General features: G+C 35.2%; 2 protein-coding genes across 4 annotated transcripts in view; both read left to right on the top strand.

Moving 5' to 3' along the window:
* The first annotated feature begins 2,369 nt into the window (after positions 1-2,369).
* On the top strand, positions 2,370-11,508 carry LOC133856559 (probable mitochondrial import inner membrane translocase subunit TIM21). Of its 3 annotated transcripts, none has more exons than XM_062291614.1 (9): positions 2,370-2,491; positions 2,854-3,017; positions 5,265-5,330; positions 5,535-5,553; positions 7,829-8,013; positions 8,588-8,766; positions 9,514-9,562; positions 10,627-10,746; positions 11,082-11,508. In XM_062291614.1, exons 1-9 carry the CDS (start codon positions 2,488-2,490, stop codon positions 11,256-11,258), a joined length of 963 nt encoding a protein of 320 aa, XP_062147598.1. In that variant the 5' UTR covers positions 2,370-2,487; the 3' UTR covers positions 11,259-11,508. The 3 variants fall into 3 exon arrangements, with proteins under 3 accessions (XP_062147598.1, XP_062147597.1, XP_062147596.1); XM_062291613.1 differs by having other exon boundaries at positions 2,851-3,017; XM_062291612.1 differs by having other exon boundaries at positions 2,396-2,491; positions 2,777-3,017.
* Positions 11,509-16,758: 5,250 nt separating this feature from the next.
* The window catches only part of LOC133858083 (myosin-6-like), a 56,349-nt gene continuing 53,922 nt past the window's right edge, over positions 16,759-19,185 (top strand). Inside the window, exons 1-4 of the mRNA XM_062293522.1 lie at positions 16,759-16,852; positions 18,180-18,308; positions 18,627-18,770; positions 19,032-19,177. Coding sequence (XP_062149506.1) covers positions 16,850-16,852; positions 18,180-18,308; positions 18,627-18,770; positions 19,032-19,177 — 422 coding nt within the window. The 5' untranslated portion in view covers positions 16,759-16,849. The remainder of the gene's footprint in view (positions 16,853-18,179; positions 18,309-18,626; positions 18,771-19,031; positions 19,178-19,185) is intronic.

The raw sequence follows: 19,185 nt of genomic DNA, 5'->3' as shown, positions 1-19,185 counted from the left end.
GAAGTGTCTTAATGGCTACATTTTAATCGTATTTACTTGAGTATTTGCATTACAAATTACTCTATTTATAAGAAAAATGGGATAGGTGGAGTGAATACAAGAAAAATAATCGATTAATAGGCATTTGATTACAATCGCATAACTAAAAAAAAAAAAAAAAACCCAATACAGAAAAGGTACCTTATATTCTAACATAACACTCTACTAGCTTCTCTTAAATTTTGACACTTCTCTAAACAATCTAATTACTCAACAATGTGGCTTTTAATACGGAAAAATGGACACCAATTTATTTCAAATTGGGTTTGAAGAATTTGTTCCAATCAAATTTATAAATTTACCGCGTGTTTTCTAGTATGTGAGAAGTATATAATAACTTTTTAATTAGCATTTGAGAAGTATGTGTTTTTAACAGTTATATTCACAAATCACGTGCTTATTATATGCTGAAAAAACTTATGACGGTTTTATAAAATGAGTTGGAAAAAATTCTTTCAACTTAATTTGGAAGAAATTTCTGTCTTGCAACAACTACTACCTATTGAGTAATGATAGGCAGGGGACTCCTGCCCGACCCTGAGTGGTCGACGGTGGCGGGCTCACGATGGAGTTGAGGAGAGGAGATGGAGAGAGAGAGAGAGAGAGAGGGAGGGAAAAATTTGAGAGAAAATGATTTAGGGATTAAATGGGTATATAATGGACGGTGGTGGATTTTTAAAATTCGTTTTTTATTTTTTATAAAAATGTTAAAAGCAAAAAGTCCATTTCCACATAGGAAAGGGCCAGATAGGGGACGGCGTCCATTGCCTATCTTTACTCCTATCTAATTGCCATGACCAATGTTTTACTTTTTTTTTTTTTTTTTTGTCCAAATAAAAAAAAAAAAAGTTGGTTGGGTATGAGGTGGCTTTTGATCAGGAACTAATATTTTTATTAACAGTCAAGCAACGGCTGATTTGTGAAGGGGATTAAGTTTAAGAAATCATAAAAACTCAATCAAGAACAAGAGGATTATGATTTTTTTTTTTGAAACTCCTGGGAAAGTGTTTGGGTGTCTCGCAAATGAAAATAAGATAGTTTAAAAGTAGGCAAAGAAAGAATGGTTGGGCCTAGAAAAGTGGCCTTTTATGATCCTGACAGTGACTGACAGTCGGAGTAGCCTTGTAGGAGCGTGTTTGCCTCCTTGGAAAAAGGTTTCTAGCAACGGTAAAGAAGTTCAACGAGAAACACATTTTGAAACGATAAAAAGGTGGCTTTCAAGAGAGATAAAGAAAGGTTGCCAAGGGCCTTGGCAATGAACATCTTTTTATGCTTAAAATTATCAAAGGATAATTGGTAAATTTCTCAGAGAAAGAGAGAGAGAAGTAGCTAGAAAAAAAAGTGTAATGTGAATGGTAATGCATGTGTACCTACATAGGCTGCATGCCTTCACTTGTGGGAAGTGCTTGCTATCGATGTACATCTTCAACCAAGTGACTTCTACTAATAGGGCATGGCCTTGGGCAGGTACAGCATCAAATTCGTGTCTCCTAGTGAGATGTGTCATTGCCACTAGCCAAGTGTTGCCTGATGATGGGGTACGACCCTCGCCGATCGTGGTGTTGAATTCCTTGTCTACTATTAGGTTGCAATTGCTACCAGGTGTCGTGTCGTGTCGAATTGTACGCTCATTGTCAAGCTAAGTGTTTTGTTTGATTTCCCGCTGAAAATAATAGAACAATTAAAATAAAGCAATGTGGAATTATTCTCTGTGTCACATTCTAAGTTGTTACTTAATCTACTACAGCATTAGCTCCCATGGCTTGATCAAAGTCCTTTGTTTGGGCCGAATTATCTTGACCCAAGCTGTGGGCCCTGAGACTACAAACTCACCTTGGAGTGTTTAGCCTATGCATAGCACTCGCTTGCTCCCACCTGCACCTAGTAGCACAACTTGCTATCCTTAATTTTCTCCTTGATTAACATTTCATAGCAACCTAACCATGTTAGAGCTAGGCAAAGCACCCAATTCAGGTGGGACAAAGTTTTATTTCGAAAAGAAATTTCTTTAATTCAGAGTATTAAATTGAAATTTACTTCTAAAAAGTTTTATTAGTTTTCTTTTAAACTCAATTAGAGAAATTATTTTAATTCAGTATATTAAATTGAAATTTATCCTTAAAAGACGTGATTTTCATATATGTAAAAATTAAAAAAAAAAATTGCATATAAAACTCAACATACTCTAAAGACCAGATTAACTGTTACGAACTTAAGTAGGCTTCTTGCAGCCCAAGTTGAAAAGCCGACTCGTACGGCCCAAAGAAAGAGACCCATCTCAGATAAAAACCAAACTAATCCGACCCATTTTCATCAGGGTTTTAGGGGAATGGACGGCCCAGATTCACCCACAATTCTCAAACACTAGTTAGGGTATTCATCGGCACCATAACTGTAAAAAGCCAGAGAGCACGGAGTGCCACCGGAGACCCTTTGAGCCTCTTTATCATGGGTAAGCAAGCTTTTCGAACCACCTTTCCAAAAATTCTGTTTGGGAGCCGAGAAAATCTTTGGGAAAATGAAAGAAAATAAGATACTAAATCATATGGATTATTCTGCTCCGGTTTCTAAAAGGTGGACTAAGAGTGTATTGTTATTAAACCATGTAGGTCCCTTTAGTGATTGCGTTATGTAGATTCGAACTTCTTACGTAAGTAGGATTATTTTCCCACATTTGATCAGTAACCAATTAGAGTGTTAGAGTACTAATGTTAGTTACGGCCATTTTGTTTTGCAGTAGAATTACCCTTCTTTTCTTTTGGTTGAAATTCTGGGTTTGAGTTCTGATATTACTATGTATGGTGATGTTAGTAGTATACAAGTACATGTTAGGGTTATGGAGGAACAAGCAGTTAGACGTTGTGAGGTTCTTGTCAGAAATGAGGCGTTGGAATTGCACACAAAGTCGTTCAATTTTCTACACTATGCAACCTTTTCAGACCAGTGAGGCTTGCGGGCTGGGCCACGAGGCCAGTCAGGTAAGACATTTTGCTTTCTAAGGTGTTTCTGGTTTGTGACTTGATTGGTTTTTGGCGTGTGCGGTATTGCTTGGAAAACATGGTACGTACTTAGCAGATTTGCATATTGGTATAAATTTTTTCTCATAGATGTAGTGATGATGATACAAATCTTGGGTAAAACTCCCCGTTGAAAACCGGCTTGTTACGAGAGGGTGCTCAATAGCTTATATACTCATGGTTAAGATTGTACTTAAGCCATGTGGGACATTTAGAATCGTAAAATACTACCACGCTCTGCAGTTGACATTCACAGCAGTTCACTCTATCAGCACAGTCTCGATGGTAGCCCATTTTCTTTTGGCGGTTCTACTCACCTATCAGTATTTAATGGTTTAACACTATGCTCGTACATAATAACAAAACATTTTAATCCAGCCTATAGATTGCCCCATCCATGACTTGATCACAAAGCTGCAACCCCTTTGATCTCATACTCGAAGTGGTGGTTGTCTTTGATACCAAATGATACAAATATTGAGTAGAACTCACCATTGAAAACTGGCTTGTAAGGGGAGAGTTCCTAAGAACTTATGTACACATGTTTAAGATTGTACTTAAGTTAGGTGGGACACTTGAAATCGTAACCATCTGTCTTGCATCATCTCATTATGTATGGGTGACTTTGAATTACATATGCATTGAATGCATATGTGATCAACCATGTCATGGGTGGTTTTATTGAACTCAATAACCATTGTAGCATATTTCCTTTGGTCAATGTTTATTTTTCTGATTTTTTAAGCAGAAGAGTTCATCCATTATAAGTAACATTGATAGGTTGCATTTGATGGAGAATTGTAAATCACTGGTTTTTCTTTGGTTTTTATTGTGAAATTCGCTGGGGTCAGATTCTAGTGTTGGCATTCTAATGCTTTTGTAACAACTCAGGAAAAATGCTAGCCATATCTACACTATCACTCCAAAAAGACTAGTCAATTTGTTAGCAATCATGGGTGTCTTTATAAATCAGTCACTTTATATGAGCTACTCATTTTCTTAATATGAGGCTGGGCTGCTGGGGTGTTACAGCTTTAAAGTTAAAAAAATAAGAGAGATACAAAAATTGCTTGACTGGTGTTGAAGGAACCTGAAACCGTATGGAAGTACATGAACAATCAGACCTAGAAATATAAGGTTCTCTAATGTGTTATATCTGCTATCTGGTGTTGTTAAAATTGAGACTGGGCAATCCTTAAAGCACCAAGTACAAAATTTCTTCATATTGAGGTGAAGCACACTTTAAAGTGCATAAAATGTGTTACTTTTATGGGAGCTTCAGGCACTAAAAATGGCATTTTCTCAATTTCATTGAAATATATATGATTCAGATGAAAATAAATGTTAGTTAGCAACCTGTCAGAGGATCATTGATTAGCGATGCTCTATTGTTATGGTCTGCTCTATCACACACAAGTTTCATGTAAAATAATTATTGGTTTTTCCTTATGTTTGATTTTTTGGGTGTAGTTAGCAAAACCATATGCTTCAATTTCATCATGGCAACCTTTTTAAATTCTATATGATTTGCTGATTGCTTTCCTGTTTGTTGATATATATTTATATATAATCATGTAGATATTTTAAAATTAAATGAACTATTTTAGGATATGGTCCTACGATCTTTGTGCAATTGCACAACAATCTCTAATCATTTAAGCTAAGTGGCCAGCTAAATACTATTTTGATTTTTCTAGACTTTACTTTGTTTTATATCATCAATCTTTCACTTGAAAATAACTATAAATTGCATTTTGAAGACATGCACTTTACACCTATCAGTTGCACCCTTGTACTTTTTGGCTATGCTCCATGAGTCCTTTGTTCTAAAGTTTGCCTTGAGCCTGGTGAAATAGGGAGAGGTAGAGAGGACTCGAAGAAGAATAGAAAAGATAGGACATGAGTGCCTAGATTTCTCTTCAGTCTCTTCTTTTGAAACATCAGTTGAACATACTGATCACCTGGCGATTCAGTCACCTTGACAAAGCTATGTCAATAAATTAACAATTGAAGCCTTTTTTCTGATAGTATCATGGTAGGGGTGGTTGGAAGAAAGTTCCTTTTTGGTTCTTTCAGCTTAACGACTTGCCTAATGTATGTCGTTGACAAAGTTAATATCCTTAGAGTAATGTTTGACATCTTGTTTAAGTTTCTTAGTTACGGATTATATATCTTTATTCAGTACTTAGTTCCTATATGATGATGCAGTTGCTCGTTCTATTGAAGTCAAGTTGTGGTAAACATTCGACTTTTCATGCGAACCACCTGACTAAGGTGAGATAATTAGTTCTTTACTTTTATTTCTTCTTAGCATATGACCAATGAGCTTTTGCTCAAATGGTACTTCCTCCCTTTGCAGCAAGGTGGAGGGTGAGGTCGTGGGTTCAAGTCCCACTGAGTGCGTGTAACTTATCAATCTAAAATTCTTCTTAGCATATGATTGGGGAGTAATTGCTTTTCTTCATTTTTATTCTGCAGGGAGTTCGTGTAACTGAAGGTTAGTGACCATTGCACGGTTCCGTTCTATTTGATATTTATTTTTAAGCATCATATACAATTATGACAATGATCTTGGAAGAGATTAGTTTGTTGATTTTTTGTTTTTAATTCTTTATTTCTCGACTCCTAGTTGTTGGTATTAGAGCACTAGCAACAGTTACCCTATATTTAAGGAAAATTTCATGAAAAACATCAAAAAACCTTCCACAGCAGATGCCCTATATTTAGATGAGGGGGTTGGGAATGAATACTAATTCCCTATATATACATGTCTACTATTCATTCCTTATGTATTATTTTAATATAAAAAAGTATATTTAATTGATATAGGAAAGAGAGAAAAAGAATAAAATAAGAGTAAAAAAATAATATTTAATTGATATAGGGAAAGGTAAGGGAATCTATTGTGGAGTGTTTTTTTATAGGGAAGCAAAAATTAGTTTTGTTCCCTAAATATAGAGAAAATGGTTGGAAATCTGCTGCTAGTGCTCTTATTGTGTCTATGTTTGAACATGAGTTATGTGGTATCCTTACTGCAATTTGATCTCAATTGTTATCCTATGTGGGATTCTTCCTCATAGATCAACATTTTCTTCCTTCCAAAATATGAAACTTTTTTTTTTTTTTTTTTGCATTGTGCTATAACTGATTGTAAAAGAGTGGAAATCGGCCACATTAAAATTACTTTCTGGGAGGTCCATTTGATATCCGAAAACTGCTCAGTAACAGTTGAAATAGTGAGTAACCTATTTTTTTTTAAAAAAAAACAGGTGAATTAGTGAGTAATGTTGTGGTGAACCAGAAAAGTTTGGGTGAAGCCAGGTCAAAATGTTGGACCAAGCTTTACCTTTCTTCTTATTCTTCTTCCTTTCCTTTGTCTTTTGAAGTCGCAAGAAATTAAGACACTATATGTTCTTCTGGAGCTCCATAAATCATGAACCCAGCAATAATAATCCATAAGACAAGTAATCCATATTGTCTTCATTTCAAAATTAATATCATTTGTTACCTCTTTTGGAGCTCCCCTCTTCTTCCCTGCCGTTTTTTCAGGGCTGCTGGTGGAGACAAAAATTAATGTGGCACAGATGGTGTAATTTTTGTCATTGTTTCTTCTGTGGGTTCACTTAATTAAATGTTTTAACCAGAGGTTGTTTTGCTGATGCTTGGTGTTTAATGCTATTTAAAAGGCTGATTAATTCATAGAGGTCCAAATCCTTTATTGCTTTTGGATTTTCTTCCAAAACTGTTCTAGAACACTAGATATTTTTTTGGGTCTACACCAAACACTCAGATACTGCTCCCTCAATTATCATATCACCTCCCCTGATGCAGAACTAGTAGTTTTCCAAGTTTATGTTGGTAACCCTTGTCCTCTTATATCACTTATCCTTACTTTCTGTGCAACTTGTGCACCCGGATATCGTCACAAAAAGTCTTCAATAGTTGTCATCAGATTGAAAATGTCCATAAATAGTTTTGCCATGTGGCACATAAATTTTGACTTCGTCACCTTCCCCTGTGGTATCAATTGAAGTGTGGGATAGAGCTGTTAGGTCCAATATGCCTCTTAATTACATCCAGAAAATGATATTTTTCATGTTTGGTTGAATGCTGAGTGCCCTAATTAGTTGCTCCTTATTGCTGCCTCTGAGTTCTCCTCATCCTTCAGTTTCTTATTAATCAGGGAGATAGACTTCAGAATAGACTACATGTGCTTTAAAGAGACCAATTTGTCTCTAAATAATCTGTGTTAAGTTAGGTGGTCCACATTTTATACCCCTGTGTTGAAAACTCATTTTCCTGCTTCCATGTAAGCTTCAAGTATCAGAGGCGTGGCCGCTACTTGACTAGATTGCTTAGTGAATATAATGTTGGTGCAAGGCAGAACTTGGGAATTTTGGGGTGTTTTAACATAGTGTTTAATGATGAGGAAATAGGGACAGCTAGTAAATTGGGCATAAATTTCAAGTATTAAAGAAAATAAAAATTATAAAGACAGCCTGGTTCGAATGATTAACCACCTATAGATGAAAATGAAGAGAAAATCGAACCAATATCCAGATTTCATTTAAGGAAATCATAGATAAACACTAGAAATTGAGTTGTTGGCTGTGTGAGTCATTTTGATTTTATGTGTCTAATAATTGATATTGGCACTCCATGAAAAAGACATGCAAACCGACTAAAGTAGGGAGGGGAGAAAGAGTCTGGTTTTGCATATTTATAATATATTTCGTGTGTTTTTCCCCCTTTTTGATGTTAATTATTGACAGGAATCCCTGTTCTATTTAGAGGGTTGTCTTCTAGAGATTGTACTTCGCATTTACCATTTCAACTCAAAGAAACATATGGGCCAAACACCACAATTCCTTTCTTCACTAGATCCATTTCATCAAAAGCTTCAGAGCAACCAGGGCAAACTGGATCAAAGAAGCAACCGGGACGATCTGGATCAGAGGTTTGAGTCTGAACTGAAATTCTTGAACTTAACAGATGTCTACATTTTGCTGATGGACTATGCAAGTACTCACAGATAGCTTTTGTTTTTGCACTTTAAGCCATGATCTATTTCCTTTATCCAATTTATGAGTGTCTTATGAACAGTAATAAAAGAAATGGAGTTTTACTACTTTTCATGGTTTACTAATCATTTACTCCCTAATGGGACCCATAATAGGAATTGGGTTTTGAAGTAGGGGATATATCAATCGTCATGTTATTATATGATGAACATAGAGCCAATTCATCCTATTGCTTCAGCTCTAGGATGTCATATTGTTCCCAAGAATGAACTTGATATGGACAGTTCAAATAAGATTTCAGTATTGAAAAAATATTCTTTCTTCAAGAATTCAGCCAAGTCTGGTTTGACAAATGTGAAGTTAAATGTTAGGACAATCTGAATAGGCCTTACTTAGGGAAGCAGTCTAATGCTTTCTGTGTAGGAGAGCTGTATTTTTACCATGTTCTTTCGATATATATGTTCCTATGCAAGTTCATTATCTTGATTGGGCCTCTACTTCCCTTGACAGACTAAAAAAGACATATCAACCGTCGAGGATCCCTTTGATGCACCTACATATAATATCCCAGAGAAGCCTGTGACATTTGTAGAGGGGGCTTCCTATACTGCTATCATTCTTGCAGGACTTGGAATTGCAGGTGCTGCTGGATATGCTGTTTTCAAAGAGCTTATCTTTCAACCAAAAGAGTAAAGAGTTAACTTTTTTTACTTAAAATTAGGCTATTTGGTCAATTAGATATTTTTTTAGAGTAAATGTATCAGCACTCTCTGAGTCAGAGCGTAATTTGAAAATAATCTCTCACTTTTTAAAAATGAGTTTTAACTCCTCCACTTTTTCGCGAATTTGAAACAAGTCCCTCCGTCACTTTTCCGTCTATTTTCGCAACTTCCGTTAGTACCATGTCAGCCTTTTTGCCACATCACCTTAAAATATTATTATTTTTAATATATATATATATATATATATATATATATATATATATATATATATATATATATATATATATATATATATATATATATATAAGGGTTGGGGGTGGCCGTGAGCCACCCTAGAGGTGGTGCCGACCACCTTTGGGGGTGGATCGCAGGCCACCCCCATCCCTTCCTTTTATATATATATATATATATATTTTTTTATTTCTTTTTATTTTTTTAAAAAATAAAATTATTGGAAAAATAATATTTTAAGGTGATGTGATAAAAAGATTAACGTGGCAGTAACGGAAGTTGCGAAAATAGATGAAAAAGCGACGGAGGGATTTGTTTCAAATTCTCAAAAAAGTGAAAGAGTTGAGACTTATTTTTAGAAAGTGAGGGACTATTTCAAATCGCACTCCGACTCAGGGAGTGCTGATACATTTACGTTATTTTTTATTTGTGGTTTTTTCCTTCTTCATTTTCACAACGATATGAAAACATTGTCTGTTATAGGTACAAGGTCTTTAACAAGGCTCTGAAGAGGATTCAAGATGACAGCCAGGTTAGTAAAATTAGCATTTCTCTGAGTGTCAACTAAAACAATCATATTTCTTTGCACCGGATCCATACTTTATAGGGTTCACATGAAATGTATACACTAAACTTTTGTGTTGTGTGGTATGGAAAAGGGAGTGATTGTTGGCACTGTTCTATTAGACTATAACACCATCAGTTTAAGAGTTCACTTATGCATTAAGCAGTAGCCTCAAAGCATGAGGCTTACAACATGGAGGGTTTTTTTTTGTGTGTGTGTGTGTGTGTGGGTGTGCAGTATTACTTGTAAAAAGGCTGATAGCCTAAGCCTCACTTTTTAAAATTTAAAATAGCCATGAAGAAAAGAAAGTTCAAAAAATAAGTTTAGAGATTTGAACAGCTTATATTTTCATAGACCATGTAGCTCTGGTTCAGGCATCATACAGAAAAAAAAAAAGGGAGAAAAGCAAGAGATGCAGCAAATGCTTTAGCTCCCACAAACTAGTTGCAATGAAAGTGCGTTAACTAACATAGCAGGAGAGTGGTTACCAATTCTTCCTTCCATAAGAGGAGATATCTATTTGACGTTGATAGTGGAAGACGATTTTTGAGAAAATGCTAATTACACAAAATGTACTGCTAGTTAAAGGAGGAACCAAAAAGTGTGAGGAAGTAAGTACATGCTCTATGGATGAAGCATATACTCGGTAACACATGAGACATGCACATCAGTCATAATCAGCATGTAATATGTGATGTATAAATGCCTTATACCATGCATGAGTGATTTAACTTCATGCATTTTCTTTTCACTTCCACTCATAGGCCTTCCAGCCTGTATGAGTAAGCCACCATTGCATACGAAATCACCAATTCTAGTGTTTAAGTTGGAACTGAGATGAATGTGTATGATTCATCATGTTTCTCGACAATATTCTTCTCACTAGTTTCATTGTAACACTTACAGACCATGACCGGCACATTATTTGAGTTCTAGGATGAATGGCATATGCTAGTGTTTTGCATTTATGAATATTTGTATCGCAGTTTTGTGGTTGACAATTGACACAAATTAAATTTGCTTTATATCAGGTTAGAGTTAGGATTGGATCCCCCATTACAGGTTATGGTCAGGAAAGTAGAAATCGTGCTGCTCGCCAACGTATTCCTAATAAGATATGGACTGATGAAGATGGTGTAGAGCATGTAGAGGTAATTGCATGCCAGCATGATAACTTGAGTTTGTTATTTATAAGCAACTTCCACTAAGCATGTGCATTGCAGTTTTATTCTTATCAATTATTTGAAAAAATCTCCATTTAAGATGTGCAACACAATTTCCATCGAGCATGTTAAATAAGGAAAGGAGCATGACTTTCATGAACCTTGCATTTTGAATAATTTTCGTGTTATATTCTCTATTCTAGAGTTAATTATGATTCTAGATGTTGTTATTATGTGTTTTGGAAAATATGAATTGTGGATCAACAGCTGCATCTCTTGTGTAGAATATTCATCTATCTTTATGTCTGACCAATTTAATGTAGATTAATTTTTATATTCGTGGACCCCATGGAGCTGGGAAAGTTTACTCTGAGATGTTCAAGGACCCAGTGGACAAGCAGTGGAAGTATACATATTTGATTGTTGAGATCAAATCACCAACTCCTTCACAATTGATTCTAGAGTCTTATATGCCCGCTTATAACGTGGACAACAAGTAGTCAGATTCTGACAAGGTTTCATTCTGTACCAAATAACATGGAGAAGGTTACCAATCTAGTCCTGTTAATAGTTTTCCTTCTCAATTTTTTTCTTCAACCCTTCTGAAAGTGTTGAGTTTGAATTTTGAAGTCCAATTTTTTGTTACTACCAAGAGGAATTGTGATGATATGACACTGACCTCAGGCAGTGCAGGGTTAAAAGCATGAATTAAAGTGAAATCAATTTTTTTTGGAATTTATATTGCTTTTACTTTATTGCTAGTTGTGAGATTGAGTTCAATTGATTTTTTTTTTTGGTAAGTAGTAGATCGAGTCCAATCATGACAATTATTGGCCAAAAATTCTGTTACCAAGTTTTGAGTTGAACTTTTAAAATCGTGCATTTTTAAAAACTCACATCTTGTCTGAGATTTGAAAATAAAGATTTTTCTATGTTTTCAAATTGATATTTTTTTGAAAATGCACATCAAATGATCAAAATGATATATTTTTTGCGATTTTGTTTAAAATTGTATTTTTTGTCTGCAAAATTGCGGTGCCAAACGCACTCTTAATTTGGGCATTGAAAACTATATTTAGGATAATTATATCTCAGGCAAGTGAATTTCAGCAACTTGACCTACTGTAATCTAATGGTTAATACTCACTGTATCATACTTGTTAGATCTTAAAACCGATATTTGATTTAGTATCCCAACAAGTTAATCAGGACATGCATTGTGGTATGGTAGATCTTACTTGCTAGATTTTTCTTTCAAGTCAACTTTGATTAGAAAATCTATTGTATATGATGTTTATACTCTTATGATCATGTACCTCTAGAGTCTAGATCTTGTGAATTAGGTTTAAATATGATAACTTAATCATATATAATTAAGCACATGGCTCCCAAAGTGTGAAACTAATATAAGCATATATATGATTAAGGGGTATCATATCCTGAGGTTAGACTTTCGAAGGGTGGTAAAGAGAATAGAGAAAAATGGAAGTATCAAGATCAGGCGCCACCTTCGTTGCATCTAGCAAATAAATATTTATTAGGCTGCTTCATTTTTTTATTTATTTTTATTTATTTTTTTTGTTAAAGCTAGCAATTATTACGTGTTCGTTTGGTTCAATTGTATGAAAAATAGTGATTTTAAAATGCAATTAAGTGCTTGTTGAAGTTTTGGGGCAGAGGATTTGAGATGCGAGGGACTAAACTAAAAAATAAAAATCTTTAAGGGTAAGAAATTAATTTTGGAGGGTCGAATTCAAAAAAAAAAAAAAAAATCAATAGATTTTTTTTAAAAAACTAGAGGATTTCAATAATTTTGGGGGGACTTCTGTCCCCTCAACCCTAAGGGTAGTTCCCCCTGATGAAATTATTATTCGACTTTTAAAACTTTACGTTTTTTAAAAACGCGCATTTTTGCCTGTTATTTAATTTTTTTTTTTTTTTTTTTAATTTTATTTAAAAATGCATATTTAACCTGCAAAATAACAAGGTAAAACTCACTATGAAAGTTATTTGTTTTCACCTTCAGCAGGATGTGAAAGTAAACAGTAATTGTGCCTAATTAAAGGCTAGGAACATGAAAGACGTTAACAAAAAAATAATTAGACCAACGACGACCCCACAGGTCTGAGGAAGTGCAGTGAATTAGGTTTAAAAATGACAACTTAACTTAATTATATGCTTAATTATATTAATTAGTTTCACACTTTGTCCCCTATTCACACCTGGCACTTGGATATCAATATCTTATATGTAAAGTAAAGACTTCAAAAGTCAAGTTATATCAATATCGATATATGTAAAGTAATACCAATTAAGTTAAGTTATCTTATTATTTTGATCTAAGCTGACATCAAAAACTGTCATTAAAGTGACGTCAAATCGATCTGCTGCCAACAATGAGGTGGTGTGTTACGTTACCTCAGTTCAAGAGATAGGGATTCAATTATTATTAATATAACTCAACTATATATACTCTTTATTATAATTGTCACTCAAACTACAATGGTGAAGACCTCGATCGCCATTCATTTAAATAAAGGCATTGTTTCATGTGTATTAAATAACAATTAAATACAATCATGCTAATGGAGACTATTCATAACTGTTGAAACGTAACGTGGAATAAACTTTTATTATAGTTGAAATGGACAGAAGTGTAACGGACTTTGGACTTTTGTATAATTTTTTTATCTTCTAATAATTTCTATTCTAATACGCCCTCGCAAACCAAATGATAGATTACGTATGTTGAGGTTTGAGCAAAGTAACTTGTGATAAAACGATCTTAAATAAAGAAGTGAAGATTGCATTTAAGAGATGAACTGCATGCTTTTGGGACGTTGGTCTTTTAGTGAGGGTTAATCTTGAACAACAAAAGGTTGAAAAATGGCTAATATGGTCTGAATTGGAATATCGGTTGTTTTGACCGGAACTTGAACTTCAGTGACTTTGGCTGGCATTGGCTGCTATGGCCCTGGACATTAGCTTCTTTGGCCTAAAACGCATTGGATTGGGCTGAATTGAATTGGTTTTGAACCGAGTTGAATCGGCTGGAAATGCTATGAACTGGCGGGGTGAACCCGGTTGTGGTGATATGAAGCTTGTTTGAACCGGACTGAAATCGTGCTGGTTTGGCTTGAAACCCAGTTGGAGCTGGTTGAGATCGGATCCGATTATGTGGACAGGATTGGCATGCATGAGTTGCTTGTAAGGCATGAACACAAGTGCATCTGAGGCACTAAATTAAAGGGATTAATTCCGGCGCATTAGCACGTATTCACACGCGCAGAAACTCTCATAGAAGTAGTGAGTGAAAAAAGGAAGAATAGCGTTAGTCGTGTTAAAAAAACAAAGATTTGTTTTGGTGAATGAAGAGGAAGCTAACGTCGAAGATTTTTTCGGTCACAACGTATAGCAATTTTTTTTGTTGGTTCTATTAATTATCCTGTTAAATTATTCTTGCTCCTTATTATTGTTATAATTGGACACGGTTGTGATTGAGGGCTCTCTTGCTCGAGTCAATTTTGATTAGAAAATCTATTGTATATGATGTTTATACTCTTATGATCATATACTATACCTCTGGATCTCGTGAATTAGGTTTAAATATGATAACTTAATCATATATAAGCATGTTAGTTTCACACTTTGCCCCCCTATTAACTAAACCGTACGTCAGCCGAATCCAATGGCTACAATTGCACTGCACATGGTTCCCAAAGTGTGAAACTAATATAAGCATACGATTATATAAGGGGGCCGGTATCCTGGGGTTAGACTTTGGAAGGGTGGTAAAGAGAATAGAGAAAAATGGAAGTAGCAAGATCAGGCACCACCTTATATTTAATTCGTTGCAGCTAGCAAATAAATATTTATTGAGCTAGCTATAGCTGCTTAATTCAATTTTATTTTTTTATTTAAAGCTAGCAATTATTACGTGTTTGTTTGATTTAGTGGTTTGAACTCATTATGAAAGTTCTTTGTTTTCCCTTCGGGATGTAAAAGTAAACACTTGCATGTGCCTAAAGGCTAGGAACATGAAAGACGTCAACAAAAACTTAGACCAACGACGACCTCACAGGCCTGAGGAAGTGCAATGAATTAGGTTTAAATATGATAACTTTAATTAACTTAATCATATGCTTAATTATATTTGTTTCACACTTTGTCCCCTATTAATTTACACTGGCACTTGGATATCAATATCGTGTATGTAAAGCAAAGACTTCAAAAGTCTCGTTATATCTTTACAGTAATACCAATTAAGTTATCTTATTAATTTGAACAGAATTATTGTGATCTATAAGCTGACATCAGAAACTCTTGTCATCGAAGTGACGTCAAATCGATCTGCTGCCGTCACTGAGGCGGTGGGTTACCTCAGTTCAACAGTTCAAGAGATAGGGATCTAATTATTATTAATATAACTCAAACATAGTACTCTTGATTATAAATATAATTATCACTCAAACTACAATGGTGATGAAGATCTCTCCATTCATTTAAATAAATGCATTGTTCCATGTGTATTAAATAACAACTAAATACAATCATATTACTTGAGACTATTCATAATTTTTTTATTTTTTATTTTTTTTAACTGTTAGAACGTGAAATGAAATAGACTTTGATTACGCACGGCTGAAATGGACGAAAGTGCATGTAATAGACTTTGAACATTTGTGTAGTTTTCTTATCTTCTAATAATTCTGTTCTAATACGCCCCCTCAAACCCAACGATATATCACGTATGTTGAGGTTTGAGCAAAGTAACTTATGATAAAACGGTCTTCGATGAAGAAGCAAAAATTGCACTTAAAAGAGGGATTGCTTTTGGGATCGATGTTGGTCTTTTAGCAAGGGTTAATCTTGAATAGCAAAAGATTGAAAAATGGCTACTATGATTTGAATTGGAATATTGGCTGTTATGGTCGGAACTTGAACTTCGGCAACTTTGGACGGCATCGGCTACTATAGCTGTGACATGCACATCAACTGCTTTGGCCCAAAACCCGTTGGACTGGGTTAAATCGGTTTTTGAACCGGCTTGAACCGGTTGGAAATGCTATGAACTGGGGTGATTTGAAACTTGTTTGAACCGGACTGAAATCGTGTCGGTTTGGCTTGAAACCCAGTTGGAGCTGGTTGAGATCGGATCTAGTTATGGGGGCATGATTGACGCGCGTGAGTCGCTTGTAAGGCACGAACGCGAGTGCATCTAAGGCACTAAAGGGGCTTCCGGCGCATGAGCATGTATCCCACACGTGCAAAAACTCTCATAGAAGTAGTGGGTGAGAAAAAGGAAGAACGACGTTGGTCGTGTTATGAAAACAAAAAGGAAACAAGGATTTGTTTTGGTGAATGAAGAGGAACATCGAAGATTTGTTCGATCGGACAACAAATTCATTTCACAGCTTTGTTCAATTTATTTTCTCTATTTTTTAGCTAAGAGATTGTGGAAGATCCAAATCTCACTTCAAAGATTTACCGCGTTTGCTAACTTCCATTGACCAGAGGTCCCGTAAACGCGTTTAATGTACATGAAAGAAAGACGCTCTAATATTTACTGTTTAAATTGCTAACGATCTAAATATCAATTTGATCAAAATCCAGATCCCAAGTAAAAGGGCTTGCATGTGCATCAGCCATGCAAATGAATATATACCAAATATATTCATGTACGATAATACGAACTGCATGTGGCAATTATAATTTATACGTTATATTACGCTTGAAACTTGGTGTTAATTAATGAAGCTGTGCCAGTGGCTAACTATGGCGACGTGCATCTCGAAGAAGAGCATGCATGCAGCTTCCTTAATTAACGCATGCATAAATTCATAATAAAGAAGAACAATTTGTCTATAACAATAACAAAAAACAGCTCTAAGCCAGTAGTTGACCTCCTTGAAATTAGGCTAGTTGTCCTTAATTAATTAAACCCTAGAGAGTTTGATCACTTTAAAAGAGTTATAAGAGAGATTCACTTTGAACTCATCATCTGAGTCTCAGAAAAAGCTGATGAAGTATAGTGGAGAATCTGGAGATCCATAAGCAACCCAAGTTTCCGACCTGATCAATCTCAGTGAACATGGTATTTAAATACGATCTAGGATTTTATTTTATTTTCTTGTTTCTTCAGGTACATTTATGACTTTTTTTTTTTTTTTTTTTTTAATGTTCAGTTAAATGCCCATTTTGATATACTAAGCAGCAGCTTCTACTAGCTAGCCAATTAATTAAGCGATTGGTGGGTCAGTAGAGATCTTTTAAGGAAGAGATCGATCGAGCAAATTGAAAACAAGAATTTTGATTTGAGTCTATTAAATTATTACCATTTATAAGAAGAGAGTAATCCTATTCTTTATACCCACTTAAATTAAAATACATCGTATTAGTTGATATAAAATAGATATAAAGAATATCATTACTCTTATAAGAATTTAGAGATGTATAAGTGGCCGGGCCGGGTGAAACACGTGGAATAAGAGGTAAACGGGAGTCAAGCTAAGATTCCAATTTAAGATCACTTATATATTTTGATAGCATGGTAAATTATCAAAGATAGAAAAAAGTTGAAGAAATTAATCTAATTCAGTTTATGAAATTGCCACACGTGTAACAATATGATTGGTGCTAACCGGCACATTAGCAGATCTCGTCAACCAACGTTTTTAATAATATAGATCCCTTTTTTTCCCTTACTCCTAAGAGTGTTTAGTCATTTTTTTAATCCTATAGAGCTATTTGTTACAACTTCAAACCATACAATTTTTTTTTATATATATTTTTACTTTCTATAGTATTATTTTTAACATTTTGTAGCAGAATTAACGAGATAATTTGGTCTTAGCTCGAAATGCTATAAGGAGTCGGCCTTGTGTCTTGATAAATATCGGTTTCTTTTAAAATCATCATTAAATTTGATTATATGCTAATTGCTATGCTGCGCCACCACCGCCCGGTGTACGTTCGCTCAACCATCAATGCCTTTAGAAATTAATATCGCATTTCTCACTCTCACCCAATGCGCAAACCAGAGAAGAGCACAGGGTTGATCGAACCCAAGAGAACCAATTGTAAGACAAGGGGTTCCAGCAGAGCTTGAACGTGCATGGAGCCAAGGGTTGAGGCCAGGAAGATGTAGCGGCCGGCGGCGAAGGGGGCAGTGTGGGAGCCGTGGCCCGGGCCTCACGGGCTCTTAGCCTCTGCACAAACCAATGCTTATACCGAGCCATTCTTGGTACAATCCGTATTTTGAGCAATGCTGCATGGAATTGGGGCCTCCATTTAATTTTTAGTGATATATATACCAATAACAGCTTTGCTTTGACACTTGATATTTTGAGCAATGCTGAATGGAAAAATGTAGTTATGCGATTCACTTGATATTTTAGGCTTTGACACTCTTTGCTTTTCAGGCTGCTGCTATCAGTTATGTGGTTGGATCTCTTGTTTGGATGGAGGATCCTGATGAAGCCTGGATAGATGGTGAAGTTGTGAAGGTTGATGGTGAAGAAATTAAAGTCCTCTGCACTTCGGGGAAGACGGTGACTGCTTTGAATGATATTACTCTGGGCATTTCTTCTGCACATATTTCCTATATTAATTTTGTCATGTGCTGAATGATAATTCTCCATCTTTTGCTGTTGTAATATATATATATATATATATATATATATATATATATATATGTGTGTGTGTGTGTGTGTGTGTGTGTGTGTGTGTGTGTGTGTGTGTGTGTGTCTTTATCTTATTTTAAAATTTAACAAGTGCTACGGTTGAAGTTTTCTTTATGGTATTTGTTTTTTGGTTGTATGTGCTGATTTTGCTTATTTTTCCACCATTATTTATGGGGAAAACTGCAGGTTGTTGTTAAAGCTTCCAAAGTCTATCCCAAAGACCCTGAAGCTCCACCATGTGGAGTGGATGATATGACAAAGCTGGCTTATTTGCATGAACCAGGAGTCCTTGACAATCTAAGATCAAGATATGATATCAATGAGATATACGTGAGTATTTAAAATAGACTTTCACAGAAAAAGAGTACATAAAAGAGAGAGTTAGTCCTTCATAAACCTCTTTTTATTATTTATTTATTTTTAAGTTGTGCCCGCCAGAAGTGGGAGGGGTGGGTTTGTTAAATAATCTGCACCCGTGCTTGTATGAATTTGTGATCGCATCACATTTTAATGTATGTTGGGGGGACATCTTTTTTTAGTCTTTACATCTTCAGCATCTTCTGAAGTTAATACACTTGCTGGTGACATCAGACATACGCAGGGAATATATTGATTGCTGTGAATCCTTTTACAAGACTACCTCATCTTTATGATAGCCATATGATGGCACAATATAAAGGGGCAGCCTTCGTTGAGCTGAGTCCACATCCTTTTGCTGTTGCAGATGATGCACACAGGTAATGTG

This window comes from Alnus glutinosa, chromosome 14 (genome assembly GCF_958979055.1).
Source record: "Alnus glutinosa chromosome 14, dhAlnGlut1.1, whole genome shotgun sequence".
Lineage (NCBI taxonomy): Eukaryota > Viridiplantae > Streptophyta > Magnoliopsida > Fagales > Betulaceae > Alnus > Alnus glutinosa.
This window is presented reverse-complemented; position numbering and strand designations above follow the sequence as displayed.

Coding starts and splice junctions, on each gene's coding strand:
- LOC133856559 (XM_062291612.1), top strand. CDS start 2,838: ATGGTGATGTTAGTAGTATACAAGTACATGTTAGGGTTATGGAGGAAC. Junction 8,014..8,587: donor CGGGACGATCTGGATCAGAG/GTTTGAGTCTGA, acceptor TTCCCTTGACAG/ACTAAAAAAGACATATCAAC. Junction 8,767..9,513: donor CTTATCTTTCAACCAAAAGA/GTAAAGAGTTAA, acceptor TGTCTGTTATAG/GTACAAGGTCTTTAACAAGG.